Here is a 27,706-nt window from a genome sequence, read left to right as displayed (position 1 = left end):
GTCCAGCCCCACGCCCTCCTGGGGCTGAAAACCTTCCAACTCTACAGAGGCAGCGCCCAGTGGTCACTCCGCAGTCACCCTCGCTAGCGCTCCCAAGAAGACAGACATCTGGAAGCTTCAGCCTGCGGGACAAAAAGGGTCTGAGTCTCACCTCTGAGTTGCAATCAAGCAACAGCATTTTCCGCCTGAAGCAGAGGGCAGGAGTCGTCGGGCTTGCAGAGCGGTGGGGCACTCGGCGGCAGACTGGCAGGTAAGTGTGCACCAGCCGCCCAAGTGCGAGGGAATTTGAAGTCGGCGGGATGGGGGACCGGCCCTCGCCGCCGCGCCCCAGCTCTGGCCGCGCCCCAGCAGCCTTACCCCTTGGCTGCACTGCCTGTCCCAGCCCCGCGGCTGCAGCACGTACACAAACACTGACACGTGCAACCCAGAACCTGGCGCAGCTGCCTAGGAGGAGGGAGGAGGGGGAGGAAGCGGCGCGGGCCCGCCAGCCGATTGGCCACGGGGAGGCGCCAGGCCCGCCCACCTGGGGGCGGGGCCCTAGGCCGCCTCGCGGAGCCCCAGTGCGCGTGCGCCTTGGAGGGCGGCGTCCATATGCCGCCCGGGTTTTGGCACGTCTCACGCCGGCGGGGCCCGCCCTCAGTCCCTGTGGAGAAGTGGGAGTCGCGGGAAGCTTGTGGTGTCTGCCAGCGCGCACGTAACCAGGAAACGGGGAGCTATAAGCAGCCCCGCGGCCCCACCTGTGCAAGCTGCCCCGCGTGGTGCTGGCGCCGCGCCCCCGGCCCCCAGCTCCGGAGGAGGGATTGAGTTCCTTCTGCCTTAAGTTCAAAATCGCCCCTCTCTGTCCCCCACCCCCAGGACAGGAAGGATAAGCGGGGGTGGGGTGGAGGAGGGTGGGGATGTGTAATGTGGCCTAAGGGGGTAGGTTTTTCCGCAGGACTGCCCTACCCACCCCCCCAAATTAAATGATTTCTCAAGCCAGACCCTCTGGCCTTGCTGGGGGTCCTGTGCAAGCAGCCTGCCAGTGGGACGTGTCCCCTCCCGGCAACCGGGCAAAGCCGCTGGGCTGGCCCCCTGGGGAGATGCTGAGGCCCAGCTGGTAGACTGGAGCCCGCGGGGCTGGCGGGGAAGGGGCCGGACGAGGAGGGACGAGCTCGCCCTGACAGCGGGTCCGGGCCTGGAGGGTTATGTCTGTGGGCTCCCACCACGGCAGCGCCCACAGAGGTCTCAGCTGATCCCGGGGAAGAGCGGGGCTGGGGACTTGGCTCCCTGAAGCTCTTTATACTTAAGTTTATAAACAATTAGCTTAAGTCATTCCTTTTTTTGTAAAACTTAAGAAACAAGACTTCCTGACTTCAAACTGTAGCCACTGAGCGCGTACAGCCTCTTATATATGCGCTCAGTGTGACATGGATTACTATCTTTTCCTAAGCACTTTGTTTTCAGATTAATCTAGCTAAAAACTGAAGCTCCAGCCGTGTGTTTCCTTTCCCTAAAAAAGCGTTGAGTGAGTCCTTTCTCTAGACTGTTACCTTTGAGAGGACTGAAAAATAAATAGGGTTATTATTATGCTTCTAAGGACGAGCTCATTGTCCTCCAAAGGTAAGCGCCCTTTTAGTTACAACTTTGGTGGCAGTTTAGCGTTTATTTTGTAATACGCCATAAAATGACTTTTGCAGTAATAAATTTATATTATTATGCTGATGCACTGAGCCAAGGGGTAGTTTTAAACACTTTTATTCATATGCGTACTGGAACACAAATGTGGGTATATATTTATGTTCCAACACCTACATAGAGCCATGCTTTTGTTCTGTATGTTTTATATTTAAGCAATTCACAATACCTTTTTATGCTACTTCAAGAATATCACTGCAAAGATAATGCTGTCCGGTGAGAACACGTGTCCCTATTGCCAATTTGCCTTTGGCAATAGGGACACGTGTTTATCAATTAGGTAAGCACTTTTTTAAAGCAGATAATTAAGCTTCAGGGTTGCACAGATACTCCCTTTCAGGAATTCCTAACTAATTCGAGGGGTTAGCAGAGAAGTTCTTAGAATTCTAAACGAGGGTGAGGCTCGGGCAGGCTACATAGCCATCTCAGGCAGTGAATAAAGATAAACTGAATTTATTTAAGGAAAGGGGCCTGGGGGATGGGGATAGCCAAAGGGAAGGGCTACACAGCACTGAGCCAAAGGCATTGGGTCCGTGATGGCAGCAAAAATGTGCTTAGGACAGTGCAGCGAGGAAGGGCATAGAAGAAGGAACAGGAGCACCTAGGCTGGGCAGGCATTGGCTCCCTGAGAAGTCAGAGAAAAGGGGGCCTTGGAGGCAGGTTCAGGGGTTAGCCCAGGACGAGCTGCCGCTGCCCATTGCTCCCCTGGTTGCAAGTCTCCTGGGGTCCCTTAGACCAGTGGTCGGCAAACTCATTAGTCAACAGAGCCAAATATCAACAGGACAATGATTGAAGTTTCTTTTGAGAGCCAAATTTTTAAACTTAAACTTCTAATGCCACTTCTTCAAAATAGACTCGCCCAGGCCATGGTATTTTGTGGAAGAGCCACACTCAAGGGGCCAAAGAGGCGCATGTGGCTCGCGAGCCGCAGCTTGCCAACCACACTGCCTTAGAGGGTGGGGGATATGTGCCTGTGGGGCAAGGAGAAGGGGAAGGGAATGGCATGGACGTGCTCCGTGGAGGGAGAGCAAGAGCTGGGTCCTTTATCTTGAGCTCATTTATCTCTTTCCTGCAGGTGGAAATGTTCCGGGAGGTCTCAGGGGAGGGTCTCAATGGAATACCATCAGCTTTCCAGGTGTGCTCTTTCAGGGTCTCCGTCTCCACTGTAGCTGGTGCTGAGGCAGCCAGGGTGTCGCTTACCTGGTTTTGCTGCTTTTGTGGGCCTGGAGCTGAAGTACAATGGAGGCCTAGGTGTTATCTTTAGGGAGGAAAAGGTCAGGGGGGTCCAAACCGCATGACCAGTGATATGCTAGGGGAGGAGAGGTTACCCTGGAGACGAGGTTCTTGTTTTCCCAGTTTTGCCCCTTGCTAGGCATCCAGGGCTTTCTGCCCTGGTGAGTTTCTGTTCCTGGCCCATTATCCTTGCTCTGCTTATGTCTGTCTAACAATATGGACTGCAGTTAACATATAATGGGATATTTGTGTGATAAATGTGCCTCCCTGTTACATCCTTTTCCTTTAAAACATGCACAAAGTCTGGTAATTATTAACTTCCTGGTACATCTATAAGCTTTACAAGGAAAGGGAATTTTGTGAGTAGTTTTTAAAGCTTTCCTCCCTTTACTCACTGTGTACGTCTCTATTGCTCACATAGTTTCATAAAAAATATTTGTCTTACCTGGATAGCTGGCTTGCCCTGAGTAACGGACCCAAAAGCTTTCCAAGAACTGAACAAAGCTGGTGGAGCAGAATCAGTGCGTGAGGACAGTGTCTTATTGGCAGGTAACTAGAGTTTTTAGTAAACGTGCAACTGGTGGGATCAAGTTTCTTAAAAGGAAGATGGTCTAAGATGCATATTCAAGATGCATATTCTCAACAGGCACTCTTCTAAGCAGTGAGAGTTTCACTTAAGTTTGATTTGCGGGTAAATATGTTTCCAGAAGGAGGATGTCATTTAGAGTGAGAGTTCAAAAAAATAGATTGAATTCTGACTAAGTGACCAAATGGACCAGTGGTCGGCAAACTGCGGCTCGTGAGCCACAAGTGGCTCTTTGGCCCCTTGAGTGTGGCTCTTCCACAAAATGCCACGGCCTGGGCGAGTCTATTTTGAAGAAGTGGCGTTAGAAGAAGCTTAAGTTTAAAAAATTGGGCTCTCAAAAGAAATTTCAGTCGTTGTACTGTTGATATTCGGCTCTGTTGACTAATGAGTTTGCCGACCACTGAAATGGACTGTCTTGAAGACTGAGGAAGCCTTTGCGAGGTAGTCCAGGAAGGTCAAAGGGACACAGAAGTCAACCTAAAAGAGCTCCCACTGGCCAAAGCAACTTGGACAACACAATAATGTACTGTTGGATTATAAGTCAATAAAATAGATATCCATAAGTCCATACTGATATGATTGAATCAATACAGAAATGAGAGCGAAAAGACAACCCTTCCTCACAGAAGAATTCCAGTCTCTTCATGTGGACACTCCCTACTCCAGGAAGCGGGGAGAATCTTCCCCACCCTGCCCTCTGGAGTGTGGGTTACACATAATGACTTGCTCCCAAAGAGTAGAGTATGGGAAGGGGGAAAAAAAGTAGTTTTATGGTGGAGAAACCTGGGAAACACTGCCTTGGCCAGATCATTGTGAACATCATCAGTGATGAGTCATGTTAAAAGCATGCACCGTGCCGAAACCGGTTTGGCTCAGTGGATAGAGCGTCGGCCTGCGGACTGAAGGGTCCCAGGTTCGATTCCGGTCAGGGGCATGTACCTTGGTTGCGGGCACATCTCCAGTGGGAGGTGTGCAGGAGGCAGCTGATCGATGTTTCTAACTCTCTATCCCTCTCCCTTCCTCTCTGTAAAAAAATCAATAAAATATATTAAAAAAAAAAAAAAAAAAAGCATGCACTGCTGACATGAAGTGGTGAGAAGGTCACTTCCCCTCTTGTTCTTCTTTCCTAAAGAATTTTACATATCTAGGAACAGACATTTGAAATCCTCTAGTTCCAACTACTGATCCAAACTACAGGTGAGGAAATTGCCTCTTAAAAATATTAAGTGACTATTCCAAAATCACAGACACTTAATTGCTTTCCCCCCTAATATACTGAATGATCTCCCTTTCCTGTACTTCATTCTCATTAATGAAGCAATTTATTATCCAACGTAGTGTCATATAATTGTATAAATGGAGCTTTCCAATCACACTCAAGGGTTGTTGAGTGCTCTTCACCACCAATCAGGAACTTCCCCTGGAAGCTTGTTCCTGATTGGTGAAGGCCAGCTCTAACTATAGAATGCGGAGGAATAAACAAAAAGCATAGCAACAACTGAGTTTGCTGTCTCACTATCCTCAGCCTAGGCCAACCTGGACTTCTTCATCCCAGATGAGGTGGCCCCTACATTTTTATGAAGGCTCTGATTTTCCATTTAACCGCGATCCGTTTTATAGCATGGCAGTCCAATACAGACAGGAAGATGAAACTGAGCAACACAGCTAAAATAAAGCGTATTCCCAGGTAGAACAGACAAATGCTTTGTTGTGAAATGGATTATTAGCCTGATGAGATTCAGATACAGGGCAACAGGAAGGTACCAGAGCACAAGAACTATATCTGTGGGCAGTGTCACCAAACCCTACTAGTGGCAGCAGCTGTGGTGGGTGAGGGGACCCATTGCAGCATGTAAGTTTATAGAGAGGATGTGCAGAGAGCTCTCTTCATTAACCCCATGCTGTGGAGACAGGCATGGAGGATGGTTGTGCTTCTTCTCATAGCTACAAAGGGCCCTGGTTTCCTAAGAAGGAATATTCACCACCAGGGCTGGTAGTTTGGTGCCCTATCCCTAGACAACGTGGGGATGGAGTGTCTTTTCAAATTTTTCTGGAGGAAGATATTTCTATCTTATTTTTTATGTTCCTTTACAGAATACACGAGGAAACAGGATGCAGTTGACCAGTGAAAAGTTGCCCAAGGACCCCCTTTATGCCTCTCTCTCCCAGTATGCTGCCAGGAACTCCAAATTCTTCCAATGGACAAAGGACAAGACTGGTACAAATTCTGATAATATTTTCACTAAAAGTTAATCTCTACACCAGAGAAAAAAGACAAGAAATAAGAGTCTTATTGCTGTCGAGGAGGTGGTTAACTTTACAGTCCTTTCTAGCTTTCCTCTAGGAATATGTGAAATTGCGATTTCACGCATCTGGTAGCAAATCATCAGTGGGGAAGTTTCATAGAGCCCGATCCTGAGTTTACGTTCAGGGGTTTAGGACCCTCTTCTGGAAAAGGGAAGCCAGATGGCTTGTCTGTTAAGGAGGACAATGTCATACTTGAAACTGGCCTTTAAAGCTACCATTTTTTTTCTATAGTCTTTTAAAAAATTAAATTGGGGATGGTTAGCTCATTTGGTTAGAGTAGCTCTAATTAAGCCTCACATGAAGAATTTCACTCGCCCGTAGATGGCTTTGCCTAAAGAATTGCACATAGACTGCTTGCTAGAGCTCCTCCTAGTAGTGAACTGGGTTACTTAGAAAACCAACCAACAAATATTTCTTGATTGTACGAGGCCTGGCGTTAGGGCCCATGATAATACTTTCTCCTTTAGCCAAGGAGGAACGAGAACTAGGAAGGAAACTAGTGTAAAGTGTCAGATGAATTCTGTATAATTGGTGACTTGAAGAGAGAAAATTCATATCGTGTTAAAGTTGTAATTCCTTACCTTTCTTAAATCAGACTGTTACAGCCATGCTAATTTGATGGATAAGGCATTGCAGCTCTTGAAGGAAAGAATAATAAGAGGGGATGCTATGGCATATTTCCTGCGAGGTCAACTATATTTTGAAGAGGTATCAGTCTTTGTTTATTTGTTTTCATTTCACTTAATGCTGCTGTTAGATCCTCATAGCAAAATATCTCCTACAGTTCCTTCCATTGTAACATCAGGGAAATTCTGTCAAATTCCACAGATTATGATTGTGGCTTCAAGAGTGATACACTGGTATCAGCTTAAGGAGCTATCTGGCCTTTCTCCATAAAAGACATTCTAATGAAAGTCATTTATAGGAGACATCCTCCTATATAATAAAAGGGTAATATGCAAATCGACCAAACAGCGGAACGACTGGTTGCTATGACGTGCACTGACCACCAGGGGGCAGACGCTCAATGCAGGAGCTGCCCCCAGCCCACAGGATCGGGGCCTGCCAGCCAACCTCTTGGTCCCTTCTCTGGGTGAGCAGGCTCCTTTCACCCGATGGCGAACAGTTAACCGGGGGTGGGTGGTGGCAGGGGGCGGGGCCAGCTGCCAGCAGCTGGGGAAGATGGCCCTGATTGCAGGCCAGGCCTAGGGACCATACCTGTGCACAAATTTCGTGTGCCAGGCCTCTAGTTTTAGTATAAAATTAAAAATCTAATGTTTATATTTTTGCCCAAAATATTTAATATCTAAAATATTTTCACTCCAATGTCAGTAATACAGCTTTAGTTCTTCACTGAACCCGAGGGGAGGTGTGAAAGGGACCAGCTGTCCCTAATCCCTCACCATCCATTGAATATTTGGGCAGATACTCACCTGTACCCCACTTACTCTCTAATCTTTTGACGGCTCCTTCATTCATTCTGGCAACAAGTATTTGTTGAGGACCCGTCATGCCCCTGTCACTGTGAGGAAAGCACAACAGAACGGTTAAGCAAAGGATCTCTTAGCTTTGCACATAGGTTTGAATATGGCTCTATTGCTTTTAATTGCTTATCCTTGGGCACAAATACTTAACCTCTTGGTGCCTCCGTTTTCTCATCTGTAAAAGGGGGGCAATAATGTGTGTCTCATAGAGCTATTGTGAGGATATATTAATTGTAAAACAGGGCCTGGCACCTAATAAGTGCTCTATAAGGCTCCGCTATTATGTGCTATAAAATGAAGAGGGAATCAGAATGGTCCCCATTTCACAAAGGTTACAGTCCAGTAGGGGAAGAAAATAAATATATGTATAATTAAAAATAAGGAAAAGTACTATGAAAGGAATTGAGTGCATACAACGATAGAGAATAACTTAGGGATAGAGTGGAAAGACCTGTTGTTGAAACTAACATTTGCAGAAAAGGAAACACAATGCAGCCAGTGGAAGTGTGTTCCAGAGGGAGAACAAATAAAACGTTTCATCGATGAGAGAGTTCTGAGACCTAAAGGAGACCAGTGTGGAATAAGCAAGGCAGAGATGGCTCTAGATGAGCTTTGCTTAAAATGTAGTAAGATGCCATTGAAGGGTTTTGAGTCTGTGATGAACGGATTAGAAGGCAAGCATAGAACCAACACCAGTTCAGGGGGAAATTTCACTAGTTCAGGCAAGAGAGGTTGGTAATCTTGACCAGAGTTGCAGCAGTGGAGCTGGGTCCGGGATTTATTCTGGAGACACAGACAATGGTATAATGGACTGAAAAATAGAGACTGGGGAAGAGTGAGTATTGAGGTGATGATCAGGAGTTCAGTTTTTGGACATGTTATGTTTAAAATGCCCATTAGTCATCCAAGTAGACAGATTCAAAGTAGAAACTTTCATGTTCTCAAAGGAGAAGTTTGGGCTGAAAATGTTTATTTGAGATCTTACAGCTGTATACGGTATTTAAAATAATGGAAACTGAAAGAACTTACTTTTCTTTGCATAGTCTAACTTTTCCAGCCCTCTCACATCTGAGCCCAACATTAGCCAGAAAGGAAAATTAGTCTTAACAATTCAGTCATTTACTCATTGATATGTGCTCTTTAAAATAAATAAATATTTGTTAGGATTTTGGTGTAGTTTTTGTTAATTTTTATCAATTTGTTGATTGATTATAGTTTATGAAAAGAGAAATTTAATTATTTTTGTATTTTCCAAAAGTTGTTTTTCTCTGGCCTGCTCTTCCTAATAATGACCTTCCAATTCAGTAAAAGACCCTTTCTACCACTACAAATGATTCATTTTTTAGTGTGAGGCGTTTTCATGGTGGATTAAAATATAAAATCCCTCTTAGTCCCTTACACCATAGCATGTTTGTTACCAGATTGTCTAACTTCTGAGGAGCCTTAAAGTGATGACACATAACATGTGGAGAAAATTAATTTTAGAGAAGCACACACTTGTTTTTCCATGTCTTCTCAGCTGGAAAACTGCAAAAACTGAAGGACACGAGCCATAATAATAGTGGATGTTTAATAATCATGAATGTCCTTCATAAGGATATTCACTACTATTAAAATAATAGATGAAGCCAATGTAGCAAAATGTGATTACTAAGAATTTATATGGTAGTTATGCAAATTTTTATTGTATATTCTCAAGTGATAGCCTGTACAGTCCCTTCTTGACCTACCCGCAGGGTACGTCAGCATAATGTGGGCAGAGGGCAGTTCCCTCCTTACTCTGTGAAGAGCAGCTGTCACCAACCTTTCTCACCTCACGGACCACCAGTGGTCTGTGGACCACCGGTTGGCAACCTCTGGTATAGAGGAACATAAAAGCTACCTTTAAGTACAAGGTAAGAATCAGGGTCTTCGGAGAAACCAAGATGGCGGCATAGGTAAACACCTGAAATTGCTGCCTCGCACAACCACTTCAAAACTACAACTAAAAGACAAAATGGACATCATCCAGAACCACAGGAAGGCTGGCTGAGTGGAAATTCTACAACTAGAAGGAAAGAGAAAAGCACACTGAGACTCAGAGGAGGTGTGGAAGTGCAGAGGTACGGAGGCTCACTTGCGGAAAGGGCTGGCAACTGAGGATGCGGTTATCTTTCTCAATCGGGAGGGAGGCACAAGCTCCCAACTACTCTGAACTCCAGTTCCGGGCGAGACTCTGGGGATCCAGACTCATACGGGCAGAAACTGGACTGTCTGGCATCGGGCGGAACTCCAGGGCGACTTTCTCTCAGAGGTGCTTGCAGCTATTACCGCGGGACACTGAGACCTGGGGCCTCTTAGGGCAGGGCTGAGGATCAGCCATAGCTGTTTGCTCCACCCTGTTGATTCCCTGAGACCCTGCCCCACCCAAGCTGTGCGCAGAGGCTTTTGCATATGAATGGCCTGGCCCTTTGCAATCTGAAATTACCTAACAAACTGCAGCTGGGTCAGAGAGACCCAGAACATCCAAAAGAAGGCCCAAGGCCCACAGCAGCTTGCATTGCTTCACAGCTGGGCCTCATCTGGGCACCTCCACCCCAAACGAAGAGGAATCTGCAGATCTCTCTGTAGCTCCTTCTGGGTGGCCTCAGGCAGAGGCTAAATTAGCACCTCCTTAGAGATCCAAGAGCCAGTGTACCCAGTGGTCAGAGTGGGACCATCCAGATTACAACTCCTCAGATCCATAAGGGACACACTCAGGGGGCAGACTTAGTGAGCACCAAAGCCCCACTGAAGCAAGTCTTGCCCCATAAGGGTGTCTCCAGCACAGAAGTTCTCCCATCGTAGACACAGCTGAATCTCACAGCCAATTGGCCTGGAGGTCATTTCCTCCCAGTGATACCAACACCAATCAAAGCTTAACTACAACAAGACTGTGCACACAGCCCACAAAGGGGTGCACCAAGAGTGTTCACCTCAAGATAACTGGGGAGGCTGAGCCACTGGGCCCTATAGGACAGCTAGCACACAGAGCCACTCTATCAACACAGGGAAGCAGCCAAAATGCAGAGACAAAGAAACAGGTCACAAATGACAGAAATGGAGGAAAGCAAACAACTGGATATAGAGTTCAAAACCACGGTTATAAGATTTTTCACGAATTTTCTAGAAACCGCCGATAAATTTAGTGAGACCCTCGAGGATATGAAAAAGAACCAACTAGAAATTAAGCATACACTGACTGAAATAAAGAATAATATACAGATATCCAACAGCAGACTAGAGGAACGCAAGAATCAAGTCAAAGATTTGAAATATGAAGAAGCAAAAAACACCCAACCAGAAAAGCAAAAAGAAAAAAGAATCCAAAAAGTTGAAGATAGTGTAAAAAGCTTCTGGGACAACTTTAAGCATACCAACATCCAAATTATGGGGGTGCCAGAAGAAGAGAGCAAGATATTGAAAACCTATTTGAAGAAATAATGACAGAAAACTTCCCCTACCTGGTGAAAGAAATAGACTTACAAGTACAGGAAGTGCACAGAACCCCGAACAAAAGGAATCCAAAGAGGACCACACCAAGACACATCATAATTAAAATGCTAAGAGCAAAATACAAAGAGAGAATATTAAAAGTAGCAAGAGAAAAACAGTTAATTACCTACAAGAGAGCACCCATAGGATTGTCAGCTATTTCTCAACAGAAACTATGCAGGCCAGACGGGTGTGGCAAGAAATATTCAAACTGATGAATAGCAAGAACCTACAACCAAGATTACTCTACCCAGCAAAGCTATCATTCAGAATTGAAGGTCAGATAAAGAGCTTCACAGATAAGAAAAGGCTAAAGGAGTACATCACTGCCAAACCAGTATTATATGAAATGCTGAAAGGTATTCTTTAAGAAGAGGAAGAAGAAGAAAAGGTAAAGATAAAAACTATGAACAACAAATACATATCAACAAGTGAATAAGAAATCTGATGAACAGAATAAACTGGTGAATATAATAGAATCAGGGGCATAGAAAGGGAGTGGACTGACAATTCTCGGGGGGAAAGAGATGTGGGGAGTGCGGGAAGAGACTGGACAAAAATCGTACACCTATAGATGAGGACGGTGGAGGGGGGCGTTAAGGACAGAGGGTGGGGTGGGAACCGGGTGGAGGGGAGCTATAGGGGAGAAAAAAGAGGAACAACTGTAATAATCTGAAACAATAAAGATAAAAAAAAAAAAGAATCAGGGTCTTCAATTACCATGAACATGAAAATATTTTATAGATGACATTAAATATTTTGGGCAAAAATATAAACAGATTTTGAATTTATAGTGTAAGAATGGATTTTATACTACAACTAGAGGCCCGAAGCACAAAATTCATGCAAGGGGCTCGGCCTTCACAGCCCCGCCTGCCTCGGGCCTTGCAGACAGTCGTTCTGCTATTCGGTCTAATTAGCATATTAGCTCTTTATTATATAGGATGTCTCAAATCTTCTCTGAGGCTTTGGTCCCAGCTCTGAAATTTCTCAGACTTCAGGAGTAGCAGGGGAGGTGGCAGGCTAGATTGAGCAGCCGGTTAGGTTGTCATTTCAAGAGAGGATTGGCAATAGCCAAGAGTAAGAGTGAAAGCCAAAGAGAATCTTACCTAAATTCCTGCGGTCACTTCCCTCAGTTGCCATGTTTAGGTCTATTTAATTGACTTTATAAGTGTGTTGACTGTTGTCAGTGACTTAACTTGCAAATTCCATAAATTTGTGGCTGTCTTTTTTTTGGTTTATTTGGTGCTACTGGTTAGATTTGGGTGGGATTAAATAACTGGGATTACTTTAAGATAATTCAGTATTTCCTGTGAGCTTGCAGGGATGGTATGAAGAAGCATTAGAACAGTTTGAAGAAATCAAGGAACATGATCATCAAGCAACTTACCAGCTGGGCGTAATGTATTATGATGGGCTGGGGACAGCCATAAACGCTGTAAGCTATTGATTTGTTCAGTGTTTAAGATTTCATTGTTAATGGATTATCTGCTACAATTGAAATTATTCATATTTTAATCGTGCATTTCTATCCTATTGTTCAGTAATCTCTAACCTTTTAGCATTCAGAGGATAGCACTAGTCATTTTTCCTTTGTGTGAAAAACAAAATTTCTTTTTTGCTCCTTCTCCTTGCTACCATTAGATGCCAATAATTTCCCCTTTTAATATGCTTTCCTGTATTTTTAAAAGTTATTTCAAGCTATATAAACATGGAGAAAAAAAGCTAGAAAATAAGCAAAAAATAGGATCATTCCAAATTCTGCCATCAAATATAAACATTGTTATTTTAAAGTATGAATTGCCCCATGCAAAAAATTTATATATATATGTTTTATATAACGTTATTTAGAAGTGACACATCTGGTCTTTGTACAGAGAACTTCTCTTGTAAAGCATACTGAAATATTTAGGTGTGAACTGTACTGGTATTTACATCTGCAGATAACTTGAAACAAAGCAAAAAAAAAATAGATGAAGCAAATATAGCAAAATATTACTGAGAATTATTACAAGTTTTTATTGTATATTTTTTCTACTTTTCTGTATGTTTAAAAATTTTATATAAAATAAAAAAACTCAAAGAAACTCATAATTATTGCAGCCATCAGACAAATGTAATTAATCTAAATTGCCTTTTTAAGAGAGTAAATATGTACTTAAGAAAATGACATGTATTTTTTTAGTGCATCAACAAAGATGTTCAAAGAAGCATAGAAACACATTAAAACTTAATGTAGAAATTATAGTCCCATAGTAATAAAGCTCTGTTTAATCTGAAAATCATAATACAGAGCCTATATGTGCCAAATGTCATAGCATCAGACCACATAAAGGAAATGTGTTAAAAAATATTAAATTTAATTTCTAGACATGATAATATTCAGTATATAATAGGTAAGTTTTATAAACTATGCAGCATCCACACCATAAAATTCCTAACATGAAATTTTAAGACTCCTTGTTTGAGATACCAAAATTGAAAATATACTAGGCATATATGTTTGAGCACAAAGAAAATCATAATAAACAATGCTCCCCCCAAAAAAATAAGTTGTGTGATGACAATTTCACTCATTCCTTAAGATTTAAATAATCAGAGCTTCAAAATTGATCTAAAATATTCAGGTTTATGTTCTCAGTCACTTCTGCTTTTCTTCTCCCCAAATTTTTTCTCTATACTCTTCATCTTTGTGGCCGTACCATTATCTCTGCCCTGGCATAGGTCACTGCCTATTGTCTTTGCTGATCTCATAAAACAGGATTGTGCTTGCAGCATTGCTTCTAACATGGGAGGACCACACCAGGTCCCACCTAGTGAACAACTTGAACTTGCTCATCAGTCATTTCAGTTGCCATCTACTCAGCACCTCTCACTGGCTGCCCTACCTCACAGGATTCTTCAACTTGCTGAGGACTCTTCCTACCCACCCTTTCCCCTTTCTATGTCTTCTCCCTTAACCCTCTCCTTTGCTGATCCCAAAATGAATTTATCCCATTTTCTCACACAACATAGTTTAGTCACTTCTTCGTCTGCCTTCCTTTCATTCAGGTCACTGTTCCACGCACTTCCTCCGAAGGTTTTCTGTGGCCATGTGACCAGAACAGCCCCCTTCATTTTCTTCACAGGCTTGATGATGGTCTCTGTTGTTACTGCTTAACTTCTTTCTTGCAGTGGTCGGCAAACTGCGGCTCCAGAGTCACATGGGGCTCTTTGGCTCCTTGAGTGTGGCTCTTCCACAAAATACCATGGCCTGGGTGAGTCTATTTTGAAGAAGTGGTGTTAGAAGAAGTTTAAGTTTAGAAAATTTGGCTCTCAAAAGATATTTCAATCGTTGTACTGTTGATATTTGGCTCTGTTGACTAATGAGTTTGCTGACCACTGCCCTATTGGAATGTAAGCTCCTTCAAATTAGGCGGTTTTGTCTGTCTTCCTCACTGCCAAATCCCCCAGGATTTAGACCAGTGTCAGACCCACAGCAGAGCCTACAGTGTTGGCTGATTAACTTGTGGCCCTGTGTTGACAATGCTGCTATATCAGGTTATCCCCTCAGGAGCTTTACAAAGAACTTTCCTAGAGAAAGATCACGTCTCTCCAAGAAAAATTATGGTGGCAGCTGTTAGGATAAGAAAATATTTGCCTTTGTTACAAACAAAATCAATGCCCATTAAAAGAATGTAATAACCAAGTAAGATTTAGCCCAGAAATTTAATAATTTGTTGATAAGGAAATCTATAAATATAATATGCCACTTTAATAGTCTGAATAAAAGAAACCATATGGTGGTTTTAGTATATTGAAAGTTTCATAAAACTCAATATTTATTCCTAATAAAAACATTAAAAAAAATTAAAAACAGAACTAGGAAGTATTTCCTTAAAACTTCTGCTCTTGTCCTAATTCATTCATACAGCCGCCAAAGCCATCTTTTTAAAATTTAAATCTGATCATGTCCCATCCATCTTTATAAACTTTGACAGACTTTCATGTTGAAGATGAAAGAAAGGGGCTGTAATGGGGTCTGTTCCCATGGACAGCCAGCTAGTTGGCCATTTACTTGGTGAAGTCTTTAGTTTCCAAACCAATAACTGCCATTCCAAACCTTCACCAGGGATCCTGTCTGCCTGACCATTGCCATCAGTGGCCTTCACTAGGCATCGAGGGGCCAGAGCACTGTGACTCCATCTGAACTTGGTACCGGAATGCCACGTGGAACCTTGACTTCCCTAGGTCCGCCAGGCTTCCCAGCCTTGTTATATTGGCCACCACAGAAGATGTATGCCTCTCTGGTCATCTGTCTCTTACATACTCTTGACTCCCTATTGCTTGTCCTCTCCCTCTCCCAGCTGCCTTACAGCTGGCAAATAGAGTCCCCCAGGTCCTCAGCCTTTTCTCAGACTACTTTCTTCATTTCCTTGCTCTATCAGAAACTTGAGCCGAAACCGGTTTGGCTCAGTGGATAGAGTGTTGGCCTGCGGACTGAGGGGTCCCGGGTTCGATTCTGGTCAAGGGCATGTACCTTGGTTGCGGGCACATCCCCAGTAGGGGGTGTGCAGGAGGCAGCTGATCGATGTTTCTCTCTCATCGATGTTTCTAGCTCTCTATCCCTCTCCCTTCCTCTCTGTAAAAAATCAATAAAATATATTAAAAAAAAAAAAAAAGAAAGTTGGTTGTCCCACAGGCAGCCCTCTGGGAGAGAACCCTCCTTCCAGGATCACAGTACACCTTAGTGTTCGAAGGTGGAGCTGGCATTATTTCCATTCCCCGATTCACTTTCCACCCCAAGCACAAAGTACCTACTTTTACGTTCAGACCAGCTCATTGCTTTTCTAGTTCTATCAGTTTCTTGGCCATTGGTCATTCCCTGACGTTAATTTGAAGACTGGCTCTGGGATTAGTTTTCCTCCCTGTGTGATTCCATCACTTTATCTCACACCTAAACTAAGAACGGAGCGGCTACCATTAAGTCCTTACTATCCAGGTGGAGGGAAAATGGTATTACACTCACAAAAATAAAGCCATATAACCTGGGGCTCACGAAAAGTAAAACACCTTTATTTTCTCATCTACTGTGGTACATAGCCAGCAACAGCACTTTGAGAAAGCAACGAGGGATATTGCAATATATAAACACGTATTTGATCGTCAAGAATTATTTTCTTTGGAGTGTTTCAAGGCTTGTGTCCGATGGATTTTTGGAGGGTGAAAGCTGTGTTGTTAGTGGGTAGACTGTCTCCTGCGCACTCTCTATGTGGATGTCCTATGAATATTAGAATATTGGATGTACATTATCACTGGCACACTTAGGCAAAAGTGTGCTGGAAGAGAAGACAGCATTTGTTTGGGCCTCACGTATACTGTGAGAATTACAAATGTGAAAGAAGTCACAGCTGTTTTTGCACTTTGATCAATTCCAAGAACCGTGCTGATTCAGAATAAGGCCTAGAAGCTGGGAGGGAGGAGAGACAAACGGAAACCACATGGAAATGTAATGCAAGTCTGGAAGCTGTGAAGTGAGGGAAGAGCCTGATATCCCAGAGCTCCTGGGACGCCTTTCCAGGCGATGGCCTTTAACTTCTTTCCTTATTCCTAGCCCTGCACACCCCGGGACAACGCACCGCTTGGGCACAGAGTCGGGAATGACGTCAGAGGGTGAATGCTTTACGTTATTGGGAGAAAGAATTTCGTTTGGGTAAAACTAAAAACTGGGGTTTTTTGTTTGTTCTTTTCCTTTGTGGAAGGAAAAAGGAGTGGAATATATGAAGAAAATAGTTGATTCGCCATGTCCCAAAGCAAGACACTTACAATTTGCAGCTGCTTACAACCTTGGAAGAGCTTATTACGAAGGAAAAGGCATTAACCGATCAATTGAGGAAGCTGAGAGGTACTTACCCGAGAATGAGTTTTCATCTTAATCATATGCTGAAGCCAATAACCACTTGCCTTGTCTTTCTCTTCCAGACTGTGGCTTTTTGCTGCGGACAATGGGAATCCAAAAGCCAGTGTGAAGGCTCAGAGTATCCTAGGGTTGTATTATTCAACGAAAGAACCCAAAGAGCTAGAAAAGGTGACGTGATCTGGTTAAACGTTATTTAGAATTCTATTCAGATTGTCTCACTGTTTCTTTTTTAAAGGGAGGGTGATAAGGAATACGGTTTTGAATCTCTCTGACATTTCTTTAAAACGTAAAGAATGTAAATTTTAAGATCTCAAAGCTCATTTCATCCTTTGCTCATCTATGAATGCTACCTTCCCTGCCTCTACCAAAGGGACCCCGGATGTGAGAGAATTGGTATGCCATAAAAAGCTACACATACAAACTGTTACTCCATGAGAGCTTCCAGGGAGAGTCCCGAAATAAAGCCCAAATCCTTTTAAGTGTGAATTAATTATGACATTTGATTTGAGGAAGGAACAATGATACTAGTCAGTAAAATATACTAAGAACTAATTGAAAATTAAATCATTTAAGATTTCCACAGAACTATAATTTCTCTCATCACCATGACTGAAATATTTTCCAGGAAGCCTTATAGGGGAAGGAAATATAGGGCTGAGTCCGACTTGTAAGGAGCGTTACAGGCAAACTTGTAAGAGGCACCAAAAATCTAAGACCCTCCTTGGACAACGGATGAGCCAATCCGTTTTTGAACTAATTCACATTCACGTAGCTGAGTACTGATCAGATGTTTCTGGCCCCCACGCAGCCTTTACCCTTGGTTGCCTTTGATCTTGAAAGCCCCATCTCGGAGATCCACCTGAGCTCTGACTTCTGAGCGTCAACAGCTGTCCCTCCCTGCTGTGCCTAGTAGCAGGTTTGTCTCAAAGCCCTGCAGACACCGTTCCAGTTTCCCACCTTCTTGATCCTTCCAGTAGAAAATCTGAAAATCCTGAAACCCTAGCCAGGGGTCCTCAAACTGCGGCCCGCGGGCCACATGCGGCCCGCCGAGGACATTTATCCGGCCCGCCGGGTGCCGCTGCCTGTCCTGCTTAGCAGCCGACGCGTCCCGGGCCCGCAGTGCGCATAGGAATTTGTTCATAGTTTTTTTTTTAAACTATAGTCCAGCCCTCCAACGGTCTGAGGGACAGTGAACTGGCCCCCTGTTTAAAAAGTTTGAGGACCCCTGCAACTCACCTGCACTGTGGTCAGATGGGCTCACCTTACACTCTGTCTCTAAGGCCCGTGAAATTGATGCCAGCCTGAAATACCTTCAAGGGGCTAGAACTATTTCCTAGAGGTGAATTAACAGTACTGTCTTATCATTAGAGACTTTTTCTTTCTGCTGTTCCCTTGTAATTTCACCTTGTGAGTAACAAGACGAAACTGCTTTTGTGAAGGCATTTTATTGGCATTCGGAAGCGTGCGGCAATGGGAACCTGGAGTCCCAGGGTGCCCTGGGGCTCATGTACTTTTACGGACACGGCATCCACCAGGACACGGAGGCTGCCCTGCACTGCTTGCGGGAAGCCGCGGAGCGTGGAAATGTCTACGCCCAAGGCAATCTCGTGGAGTACTACTACAACATGAAGTTCTTTACGAAGTGCGTCTCCTTTTCCAAAAGGTAAACCAGCTGGGTGAAGGCGTTTGCAGAAACGCTGACTGTGTGTTCTGGGCCAGGCGTGTTCATAGACTTGCTACAATATTGTAAATGACGGCTGTTGAGGGCTGGAAATGTGGCTGGTGCAACTGAGGACTGAACTTGTAAATGTCATGGGACTTTAATTAAGTAGCCACATGTAGCTAATAGCTACCATATCAGATAGTACAATTCTGTGCCGTTGGTCTTCAGGATTTCAGTGGTATTCGCTCTGTACACTGAGTGAGCTTTAGCAAGTTTCTTAACTTTTGGGGGGCACCAATTGCTTTATTTATAAGAAAAACATACTTCTGCAGGACTGTAAAAATATTGCATATATAATACTTAACATGGCTTGGCACAGTAAAACGTATATTAAATATTAAATTCATCTCTTCCTACATCCTTAGCCACAGGTTCTCTAAATACATAATTGCAATATGGCTTGATTAGGGCTGTAAAATAAGAATAATGGTTAAAAGGCTCCAACACTAACATCTGATAAAATATTTGGAAATTTCCATAACACGGGGAACTTTCTTTTCTGTGAGCCCATGTATTTTCCTACATTTACTTACCCATCATGTACAAAAGCAACATGCCAGGATAAACAGCTGTGGCTGTCCCCTAGAGTGGCCACAGCCCCATGTCGATGCATTTCCCTCCAATAATGCCTCCCATGGAGCCCACGGCTCCTTCCCTCCCAGCCCCCCCCCCCCCCCCCCCGCCCGGGAGGCAGCCACGACAATAGGGGATGAGTCTGCTGCTTCTACCCTCTCCTCCCAACATCTTGGCTTCCAGACAGCAGGTCACATAAAGGTGTGATCACCAATGTCCCAAATCCCCAGTGCCCTTTGATTAAAACGAAGATTTTACAAAGTTCTTAAAATCTTGGAAACTTCACATTATTGTCCACATTCTGTTCTCCATACCATTAGGGTTAACGTGATTAGATCTCATTTTCACACAATTCTCCATATCTGTGTCTGGGTTACACAGAATGAATTCTCTCTTTTTTTTTTTTTAAATATATTTTATTGCTTTTTTACAGAGAGGAAGGGAGAGGGATAGAGACTTAGAAACATCAATGAGAGAGAAACATCAATCAGTTGCCTCCTGCACACCTCCTACTGGGTATGTGCCCGCAACCAAGGTACATGCCCTTGACCGGAATCGAACCTGGGACCCTTCAGTCCGCAGGCCGATGCTCTATCCACTAAGCCAAACGGGTTAGGGCTCTCTCTCTTTCTTTTTTATGGCAGTGCAAGCAGACGGTCCCCTTATATTTTTTAAATATATTTTTATTGATTTCACAGAGGGAGAGATAGAAACATCAATGATGAGAGAGAATCATTGATCAGCTGCCTGCTGCATGCCCCCTACTGGGAATTGAACCTGCAACTTGAGCATGTGTCCTTGACCAAAATCGAACCCAGAACCCTTCAGTCCACAGGTTGGCGCTTTATCCACTGAGCCAAACTGGCTCGGGCTATATTTTTTTGTTGTTAATCCTCACCCAAGGATATTTTTCCATTGATTTTTAGGGAGAATGGAAGGGAGGGGGACAGAAACAGCCACGTGAGAGACAAATCGATGGGTTGCCTTCCGCACCCCCACCCCCCACCAGGGCCGGGGATCGAGCCTGCAACCAATGTATGCACCCTTCACCGGAATCGAACCTGGGACCCTTCAGTCTGCAGGCCAACGCCCAAACCAGCTAGGACCAGAATTAATTCTTTTTATTGCCCATTTTTAACCAAAGATAGATGTGCAAGTTTTTTTTAATGTGTTTTCTGGTCTTATGTGAGTAAAGTCCAAATTTAAGGTCCATGTTTAAATACATGATCCAAAGAAATAGAAAATAATTTTTCCCCATTGTTGAAATCTACAGTGATGTTAAGTTTAAAATATTAATATTATAAGGAAACAACCTTTCTTTTCTGTTCTAGTCATTTTCTAGGTTATTAAGCCCAATGAGAATAATCACAAGGAAGCTGTAAAGCAACCACTCTTCCCGGTATTAACTATGTTTCCCTTTTACTGCACAACTTTGTTAAACAGGTAGAAATGGGGAAGTCATTTTAGACACAAGGACAATTTGTGGATATGCTGCTTGTGAAAATGTAAACCATAACTGACGTCCTTTCCATTTCACAATTTACGTCCTAACAGGATTGCCGACTACGATGAGGTGCACGACATCTCGACAATAGCCCAGGTCACGGACTGTCTGCCGGAGTTCATCAGCAGGGGCATGGCCATGGCCTCCTTCTACCACGCCCGGTGCCTACAGCTTGGCTTGGGGATCACAAAGGATGAAGCAACCGCTAAACAATACTATTCTAAAGTGAGTGAGCCCGAGAAGAAGCATAAATGACTCGGAGGCATAAATGCCTTCTTTCACCCAGAAAAAAGTGTGAGCCTGTATCCTCATTCTAGTACCTTAATGAAATGTAGTTTTTAAAAAAGTTTCCACACTGAGGTGAGGAGGAATATTCATGAGTTTGCAGTAACCAGTTAAAATAAGCTTTTTCATGTTTTAATTCCTGTGATTTAGTCAAATTCCAACGGATTTCATGTCTAAAAACCCTGAGCGTGCAGGAGGCAGCCAATCAATGATTCTCTCTCTTGAAAGAGGGGAGGGGTGGTGAGGGGGTGGTAATAGAGTAACTATATATTTTTTTAATAAAGAAAAGAAGCCCTGGCTGGTGAGGCTCATTTGGTTTGAGCATCATCCTGTACACCAAAGGTTTTGCATTCGATTCCCGGTCAAAACGCATACCTAGGTTGTGGGTTCAAGCCCCAATTGGGGTGCATACAGGAGGCAACTGATGGATGTTAACTTGTCTGTGTTTTGAAATCACTGGGATCTTTCAAAAATTCCAAAGCCCAGGCCTCATTTCAGAGCAGCTCAATCTCAGCCCCCCGGAGTGGGGCACTGTATGTATGGAAGCACCTCGGATGCCAGTGTTTTGGGAATCCTGGCAGGCACATTTGGGAACCCTGAATTAGGTAGAAATACAATACACAAATACAACCAACCTTTGAGATATTTATCACTACATCATTCTGATAGTATGAATAATAATTGCCTTTTCAGAAATCTGAATGTTTGATGTATTATACCAATTTCCAAACCAAGTCAATTTCAGATTACATGCTGTCCTTAGTATCTTTTCTAAATAAACATAAGCCGAGACAACTCCGGGTCCAAACAGCTTGTGATCCTCGAACGATTTTCCTCGTGGTGGGAGATAATGTCCCTGTTACTCAATTGTGGCCATTGTATTTTATGGGAGATACTTTAAAATGGAGAAAGTGCAGGTGTAGCAAGCCAGAGAGGGTCGGGAATCCTGTCATATGAAGCATGACCAGAGAGACTGAGTGTTTCATTCAGAGAAAAAGACACGAGGGGTCCTCAGCGTGTAGAAAAGGAACAGTGGGGGGAGGGAGGGCAGAGTTCTAGCCACTGCAGTGCACTGTGGGAAAAGCTAAGGCCACGGATGGTGCAGGGACAGTGGGCTACAGTCAGGAGACCCAGGCCGGTCTCAGCGCCGCTGCGTCAGGCTGGGTACCTGCCCCCTCCTTCCCCTCAGGTTTTCTATGTTCTCCTGAGACCTTCAACGACTCTGCAGCACAGGGAGGGAAACTTTAGCTTAATATAAAGAAGAATCTTCTCATGCAACTGTTCAGGAAGTAATAACCGTTTTTCCTATAAGGTGGTGGCTTCTTGCCACCAGAAGCAACCACGCAAGTATCTAGGGACCAGCTGTCATGGGTCCTGAAGGGACAGTGTCTGCATGGAGTGAGGTCAGGATGAGATCACCTCTGACGTTGCATCCCAGTTCGTCAATTCTATGAAATTGTGCACTATTACGTATCAGTATTTACTTTAGTCATAATAAACTAATTTAAAATAAGATTGTTACAGACTAGAGGCCCGGTGCATGAAAATTCATGCACTGGAAAGGGGGGTCCCTCAGCCCTGCCTGGCCTCTCTCACAGTCCGGAAGCCCTCAGGGGCAGGAGGTGACCTGGCGATCAGGGGAAGACAACGCCCCATCACACCTCTGCTGCTGCCACTGCCGGCAGCGCAAGCCTCAGGCGGCCCTGGGCGGCTGGGCAGCTGACAACCGAGGCTTGCCTGTGCCTCGGGCTGGTTCTGGGTGGCTGGGGGCCTGAGGGGACTGGGGGACTCCGGAGGCAGGCCTTGCTGCATGCCTGCCACCCCAGCTGGGCTGAGGGGACTGGGCGCCACCATCTTGTGGCTGTGGGCGCCACCATCTTTGAGGGTGTGGCAGTCAATTAGCATATTCCCTCCTTATTGGCTGTGGGCACCGCCATCTTTGAGGGAGGGGCAGTCAATTAGCATATTCCCTCCTTATTGGCTGTGGGTGCTGCCATCTTTGAGGGTGGGGCAGTCAATTAGCACATTCCCTCATTGGCTGTGGGCACTGCCATCTTTGCAACAGCGTGAGGGTCAATTAGTATATCCCCTCTTTATTAGATGGGATGCTGCTATTAGGATGCTGCTATTCATATAATGAGATAACAATTTTGAGGCTAAATGTTCATGTTTTCCATATTTAATTGTAAGAATTCATATCAGAGAAATGCTATTATCATCAGTGCATAAATTTCCTTTATTTTTTACACAGAAAATTTTCTCTTTTTCAGATGATAAGAGCATGGATATTTTTAGTATGATTTTTTTTTTTTACATACGCTACTTCGAACTTCCCTAATTAAGAAATCAGAACAGATGTGTATCTTAATTAAGAAACTCCCTTGAGCCCTAGCTGGTTTGGCTCAGTGAATAGAGCATTGGCCTGCGGACTGAAGGATCCTGGGTTCGATTCCAGTCAAGGGCACATGCCTGGGTTGCAGGCTCGATCCCCAGTAGTGAGCGTGCAGGAGGCAGCCAATCAATGATTCTCTCTCATCATTGATGTTTCTATCTCTCTCTCCCTCTCTCCTCTTCTCTGAAATCAATAAAAAAATATTTTTAAAAACCCTCTCTTGAAAATAATTGTATTTTACTATTCTTAAAAACAAACCAAAAATTGTTAAGAAGGAAGAAAGACCCAATAATTCAAAATGTATTTAAATAAGTGACTCTGTCTTTTATTTTAAGGCTTGTCGTCTGGATCCTGCATTGGCAGATGAACTTCACTCTTTACTTATTCACCAAAGAATTTAGACCACAGTGCATTTCACCAAAGATCGTGCGTCCTAATACCTTCAAATGTATGTATTTTTATAACAGTAACATCTAGTTATTTTCTGCATCTCAAGTTACATTATCTTGTTTTTTTTTTCCTGATTGCATGTTACTTTCATTCTTGAATTTGTATTTCATAATTTTGCAATTTGAAATGCAGCTACAAGCTCAGATTGCTGGATTAGTCCTCAGAAATCCAGCTCTTGGCCTCCAGACTGGCCTACACCAACCACATCAAATACCGAAAACCATTCCATAAAGCAACTATCTCCAAACAGTGTCCCAAAAGACTTAGTGCAGCCTTAGTTTCAATAACTTCACAAGTATAAATGCTACCACTTATAAAATTTTATAGGAATTTTGAATAAATTTGTCATTTTAACTTGTTATTTAAATGTTTTAGTTTAAAACTCACAAAAACGTGTAAGAAATTTAAAGGAACTTTCAAATAATGTGTGTGTTTATTTTAATTTGTGTAGCACCTGAGCTTCTGAAGTTACTGAAGCTAAGACAGCACCGAACCTTCTGGGACATTTTATATTCTCAAAAGAGATTCTTATAAATAATTAACTTGTCTGATTTATGATAAACTTTAAAAATAGTGGGTTTAAGAAATTGCTTAGACTCTTGCCCCTCCTTATCTTAAATATCTTAATTTAATGAGTGAAAAACTGTTCTATTCCTGTAAGACAATCAATTAAAGCAAGAGGTTTTCTTTGTATCGCATTTTCTACATTTTAAGAAACCTAGATGTATTTCAAAGGAATATGAAATGTGCAAAAATCCCAATGAAATCATCAATACAGAACTAGAACTAAATATGGTTAAAAATTAAATGAGCAAGAGGCTTTCTTTATATCAGTGACATTCATGAAGGCAAAAACTGACTGAAAAATAGAATTCATAGGCAGAGAACTGTAGTGGTATACATCTGTGAAACAAAACATTGGCAATGATGTCTTAAGATACCTTAATATCTTCTTTGTAAACATTCTAAACTAATGTTGCTTTATTTTAAACATCAGGTATCTTCCTTCCCTCCTCCTCTTCCTGCTTCCCTATCTCATCCCTGCCCCTCTTCAGTTCAGCTCACATCCCACCTCCTTAATGCATCATTTCAAGCACTAATTAGGCTCTTCTCATTCGCATCAATCATCGCATTTGTTATATATTCATTCTTGTCTGGATAAAAGGCAGCAAACTTTATATTTCCTTGCAGAAGTACTTACATGCACAGGGTTTTCTACAAAAAGGGTGCCGGAAGTGTTGCAACCTCTTTTTTTTGAGATATAAGTGTCTTAAACATCACAGAGCTCTATGCTTTGTTTTTAAATTTTATTGCTTCAAATGCTTCAAACTATGGGAAATCTTTGGTAAAAATAAAGACAAATTTTCACAAGAACTTTACATAAAGGATAGTACAACAATGTTCTTCAATACACATGAATATAGGAATGTTCAAAATCCTCAGTGAGGAAATTAACTGTACAGTATTCACAGTTCTTCATTTTAAAACAACTTTTCATAAATATTTATAATATTTCCTAGGTTCTTATCACATTAACACTTACATTTCAGCTTTAAAGTATTTATATTCTTATTAAAATAATCCCAATAATTAACAGAAGTGGTTTTTCTGATGCCTGCTACAGCATCAATTTGCTTAGTTCACATGAAACCGGAGGGAGGGCACTAAAATAAAAATCAGTGTTGTTCTCCATGAAGCCCTCTGTGGAAAAGAGGAAATGGTTCATGTCTATGATCACAGACATTTCTTGGTGGTTTGTTCGTGCAGACTCAAACCGGCCAGCTCTCAGTGAGCCTTCAGCTCAGGACACAGTTCAGTCAGCAGCAATTCCATCAGCACCTGACCAAGGAAGGAGGAGAAAAGAGGAGGAAACGGTGTTTTCTCTCTAAGGGTTTACTCAAATATCTATCTACAGGCAGGAAAAAAGTCTAGTTTTAGGCCTGGATTATTCTCAGTGAACAAGTTACTCTCAAGGAGAGGGTACCCACAGTTCTTTGGTGGTCTGTTAATCAACACCACACCATCAGCAATGTTTACTCCGCCACCTGTGATCAGATGGAGGCCTGGGACGCCGTTTGCTTGTTGACATAAGAAAACCAAGCAGCACGGCAGATACCACAGGCCACGAAGCAGACAGTGTGAGATGAGAACAGTTCACCCACCGGGGGCATGTTTCCTCTCCTCTTGCCACCACGTTTAATAGGCAGACACACAAAGGGAAGCAGAGACCATGGGGTCAGAGCTACAAGGAATATGAATGATGAAGAATAGAGAGATTTTATGTGTGAACAGAGTGTAAAATTAAAGAAACAGCCCTTGGTGGGCTTTACATTACTCACATATAACAGATGCTTATTGGCTCTTGTTTCTTGCAGCGCATTGAATATTTTTATTATGCCATGACGGGCATTTTGCTGTCCAACAAGGTTCTGAAGCATATCTGAAAAATCAAGTGTAGATGCTACGCTGTTATTGATCCAGTGCACAACGCGTAGCTGTTCAGTGAAGGAGACGTTACATGACATGCGCACAACAAATGAAGGCACTGCCTTGGCCAGCGTGGCTCGCTTGGTTGGAGTGTCATCCTATACACCAAGTACGTCAAACTCGCGGCCCGCGGGCCGCATGCCTCATTTATGTGGCCCATGTGAGCCTTAGAGTTTGACATGCTTGCTGTACACCAAAAGGTTGCCGGTACCATTCCCAGTCAGAGCACGTACTAGGTTTCAGGTTCAATCCCTGGTCGGGGCGTGTATGAGAGGCAACCGATTGATGTCTCCCTCTACACACCCCCTTTTCCTCTCCTGTCCCCCTCTCCCTCTCTTTCTTTTCCTCTCTAAAATCAGTAAATATATCCCGTATTATAAATAAATAAGGGGAGGGAGGGGAGGGGAGGGGAGGGGAGGGGAGAGGAGAGGAGAAGAGGAAAGGGAAAGGAAGAAGCCTATGGCCTGAGGAACATGAATGATCAGTTCCTTTCAAATGTTTAAAGAGAAAAGATTATTTAGAAATTTTCAACATAGGCATTTATACACACTATAATTTTAATACAGTGCTACCCAATTAAAAACTAAGTGTTCAAAACACTATACTTTAGCCCTGGCCGGTGTGGCTCAGTGGCAGAGCATTCGCCGATGTACAGAAGAGTGGTGGGTTTGATTCCGGGTCAAGGACATGTACCTGGGTTGCAGGTTTGTTCCCTGGCCTTGGTTGGGGTACATGAGGGAGGCAACCAATCAATGCGTCTCTCTCACATTGATGTTTCTCTCTCTCTCTTCCTCTCCTTTCCTCTCTCTAAAAATCAACAAATATGTCCTTGGGTGAGAATTAAAAATAAATAAATAAATAAATAAATAAATATGCCATGGCCTGAGGAACATGATCAGTTTTTTCAAATGTTTAAAGAGAAAATAAGATTTAGAATTTTTCAACATAAGACATTTATACAAACTATAATTTTAATACATTGCTACCAAATTAAAAATTAAGCATTCAAAACAGCGTACTTTAGTAGAATTTTTAAAGCAACATATTTATTATCTGTTCGAAAACATTCTTCTAGTTAAAAGAATTATAGAACCAGTACTGTTCTTATTAAGATTCTCGGTACAATGTCTTAGCAAGGGGCAAGACATGATTTAAAAAGTGTGATCATTTTTCACTGCAAATAGTGTTTCCCGACAGATCTGAGTGAGTGAACCCTCATTAGGCTAATGCTCCCTCTCCCTCTGCCCGCAGGTGAGAAGCCGGCCTCACCTGGAATGTTTTCTAGCAGCTTCTGCTGGGCTCTCTGCTTCGTTTCCTGGCTTTGCTCTTTGCTTCTGATTTTGGTCGGTGGTGCCAGTTTCCCATTTGGCCAAAAAGCATCCCGGAAAACGGTGATGTAGTAAACCAGCATCTGCTCGCTGAAAATCCAGTTCATTGTGTCCCGAATTTGTCTTTTAAGAGAAATGTATTTCTTGGATGAGGTTTTACAAATTTTTTCATACTCTGTTCTCAAAAGGCATTTATCAATTATCAGTGAGTAGGTTAGGACACAGCCTGGTCTAAATGTTTGATGAATAAACTAGGAATTGGCTTTTT

The 27,706-nt window shown here is 43.2% G+C and overlaps 3 protein-coding genes across 5 annotated transcripts in view; 1 reads left to right on the top strand and 2 right to left on the bottom strand.

The window, feature by feature from the left end:
* The window catches only part of ANKRD37 (ankyrin repeat domain 37), a 3,405-nt gene extending 2,969 nt beyond the window's left edge, over positions 1 to 436 (bottom strand). Inside the window, exon 1 of the mRNA XM_080661564.1 lies at positions 152 to 436. Within this exon, the coding sequence (XP_080517690.1) occupies positions 152 to 178 (27 nt within the window). The 5' untranslated portion in view covers positions 179 to 436. The remainder of the gene's footprint in view (positions 1 to 151) is intronic.
* Positions 23 to 27,706, top strand: LRP2BP (LRP2 binding protein). 2 transcript variants are annotated; one of them, XM_080661560.1, is made up of 10 exons: positions 23 to 250; positions 5,588 to 5,711; positions 6,396 to 6,508; positions 12,122 to 12,235; positions 16,539 to 16,681; positions 16,759 to 16,864; positions 18,136 to 18,359; positions 20,547 to 20,721; positions 23,509 to 23,621; positions 27,362 to 27,706. In XM_080661560.1, exons 2-9 carry the CDS (start codon positions 5,606 to 5,608, stop codon positions 23,572 to 23,574), a joined length of 1,047 nt encoding a protein of 348 aa, XP_080517686.1. In that variant the 5' UTR covers positions 23 to 250; positions 5,588 to 5,605; the 3' UTR covers positions 23,575 to 23,621; positions 27,362 to 27,706. The 2 variants fall into 2 exon arrangements, with proteins under 2 accessions (XP_080517686.1, XP_080517687.1); XM_080661561.1 differs by lacking the exon at positions 23 to 250 and adding an exon at positions 3,379 to 3,456.
* The window catches only part of SNX25 (sorting nexin 25), a 112,749-nt gene continuing 109,959 nt past the window's right edge, over positions 24,917 to 27,706 (bottom strand). For both annotated transcript variants that reach the window (XM_080661551.1, XM_080661550.1), the window contains 3 exons: positions 27,380 to 27,561; positions 25,963 to 26,063; positions 24,917 to 25,462 (listed from right to left, as the gene is read on the bottom strand). In XM_080661551.1, coding sequence (XP_080517677.1) covers positions 25,409 to 25,462; positions 25,963 to 26,063; positions 27,380 to 27,561 — 337 coding nt within the window. In that variant the 3' untranslated portion in view covers positions 24,917 to 25,408. The remainder of the gene's footprint in view (positions 25,463 to 25,962; positions 26,064 to 27,379; positions 27,562 to 27,706) is intronic.

This window comes from Plecotus auritus, assembly GCF_963455305.1.
Source record: "Plecotus auritus genome assembly, chromosome: 3".
NCBI classification, from domain to species: Eukaryota; Metazoa; Chordata; class Mammalia; order Chiroptera; family Vespertilionidae; genus Plecotus; species Plecotus auritus.
The sequence above is the reverse complement of the archived record's forward strand: the minus strand, read 5'-3'. Positions and strand labels throughout refer to the sequence as shown.

Bases quoted from the DNA above. Each gene is read 5' to 3' on its own strand.
- LRP2BP (XM_080661560.1), top strand. From the start codon at position 5,606: ATGCAGTTGACCAGTGAAAAGTTGCCCAAGGACCCCCTTTATGCCTCT. The intron at 6,509-12,121 runs GTATCAGTCTTT...GTGAGCTTGCAG, and splicing joins GTCAACTATATTTTGAAGAG to GGATGGTATGAAGAAGCATT. The intron at 16,865-18,135 runs GTGACGTGATCT...GCTTTTGTGAAG, and splicing joins AACCCAAAGAGCTAGAAAAG to GCATTTTATTGGCATTCGGA.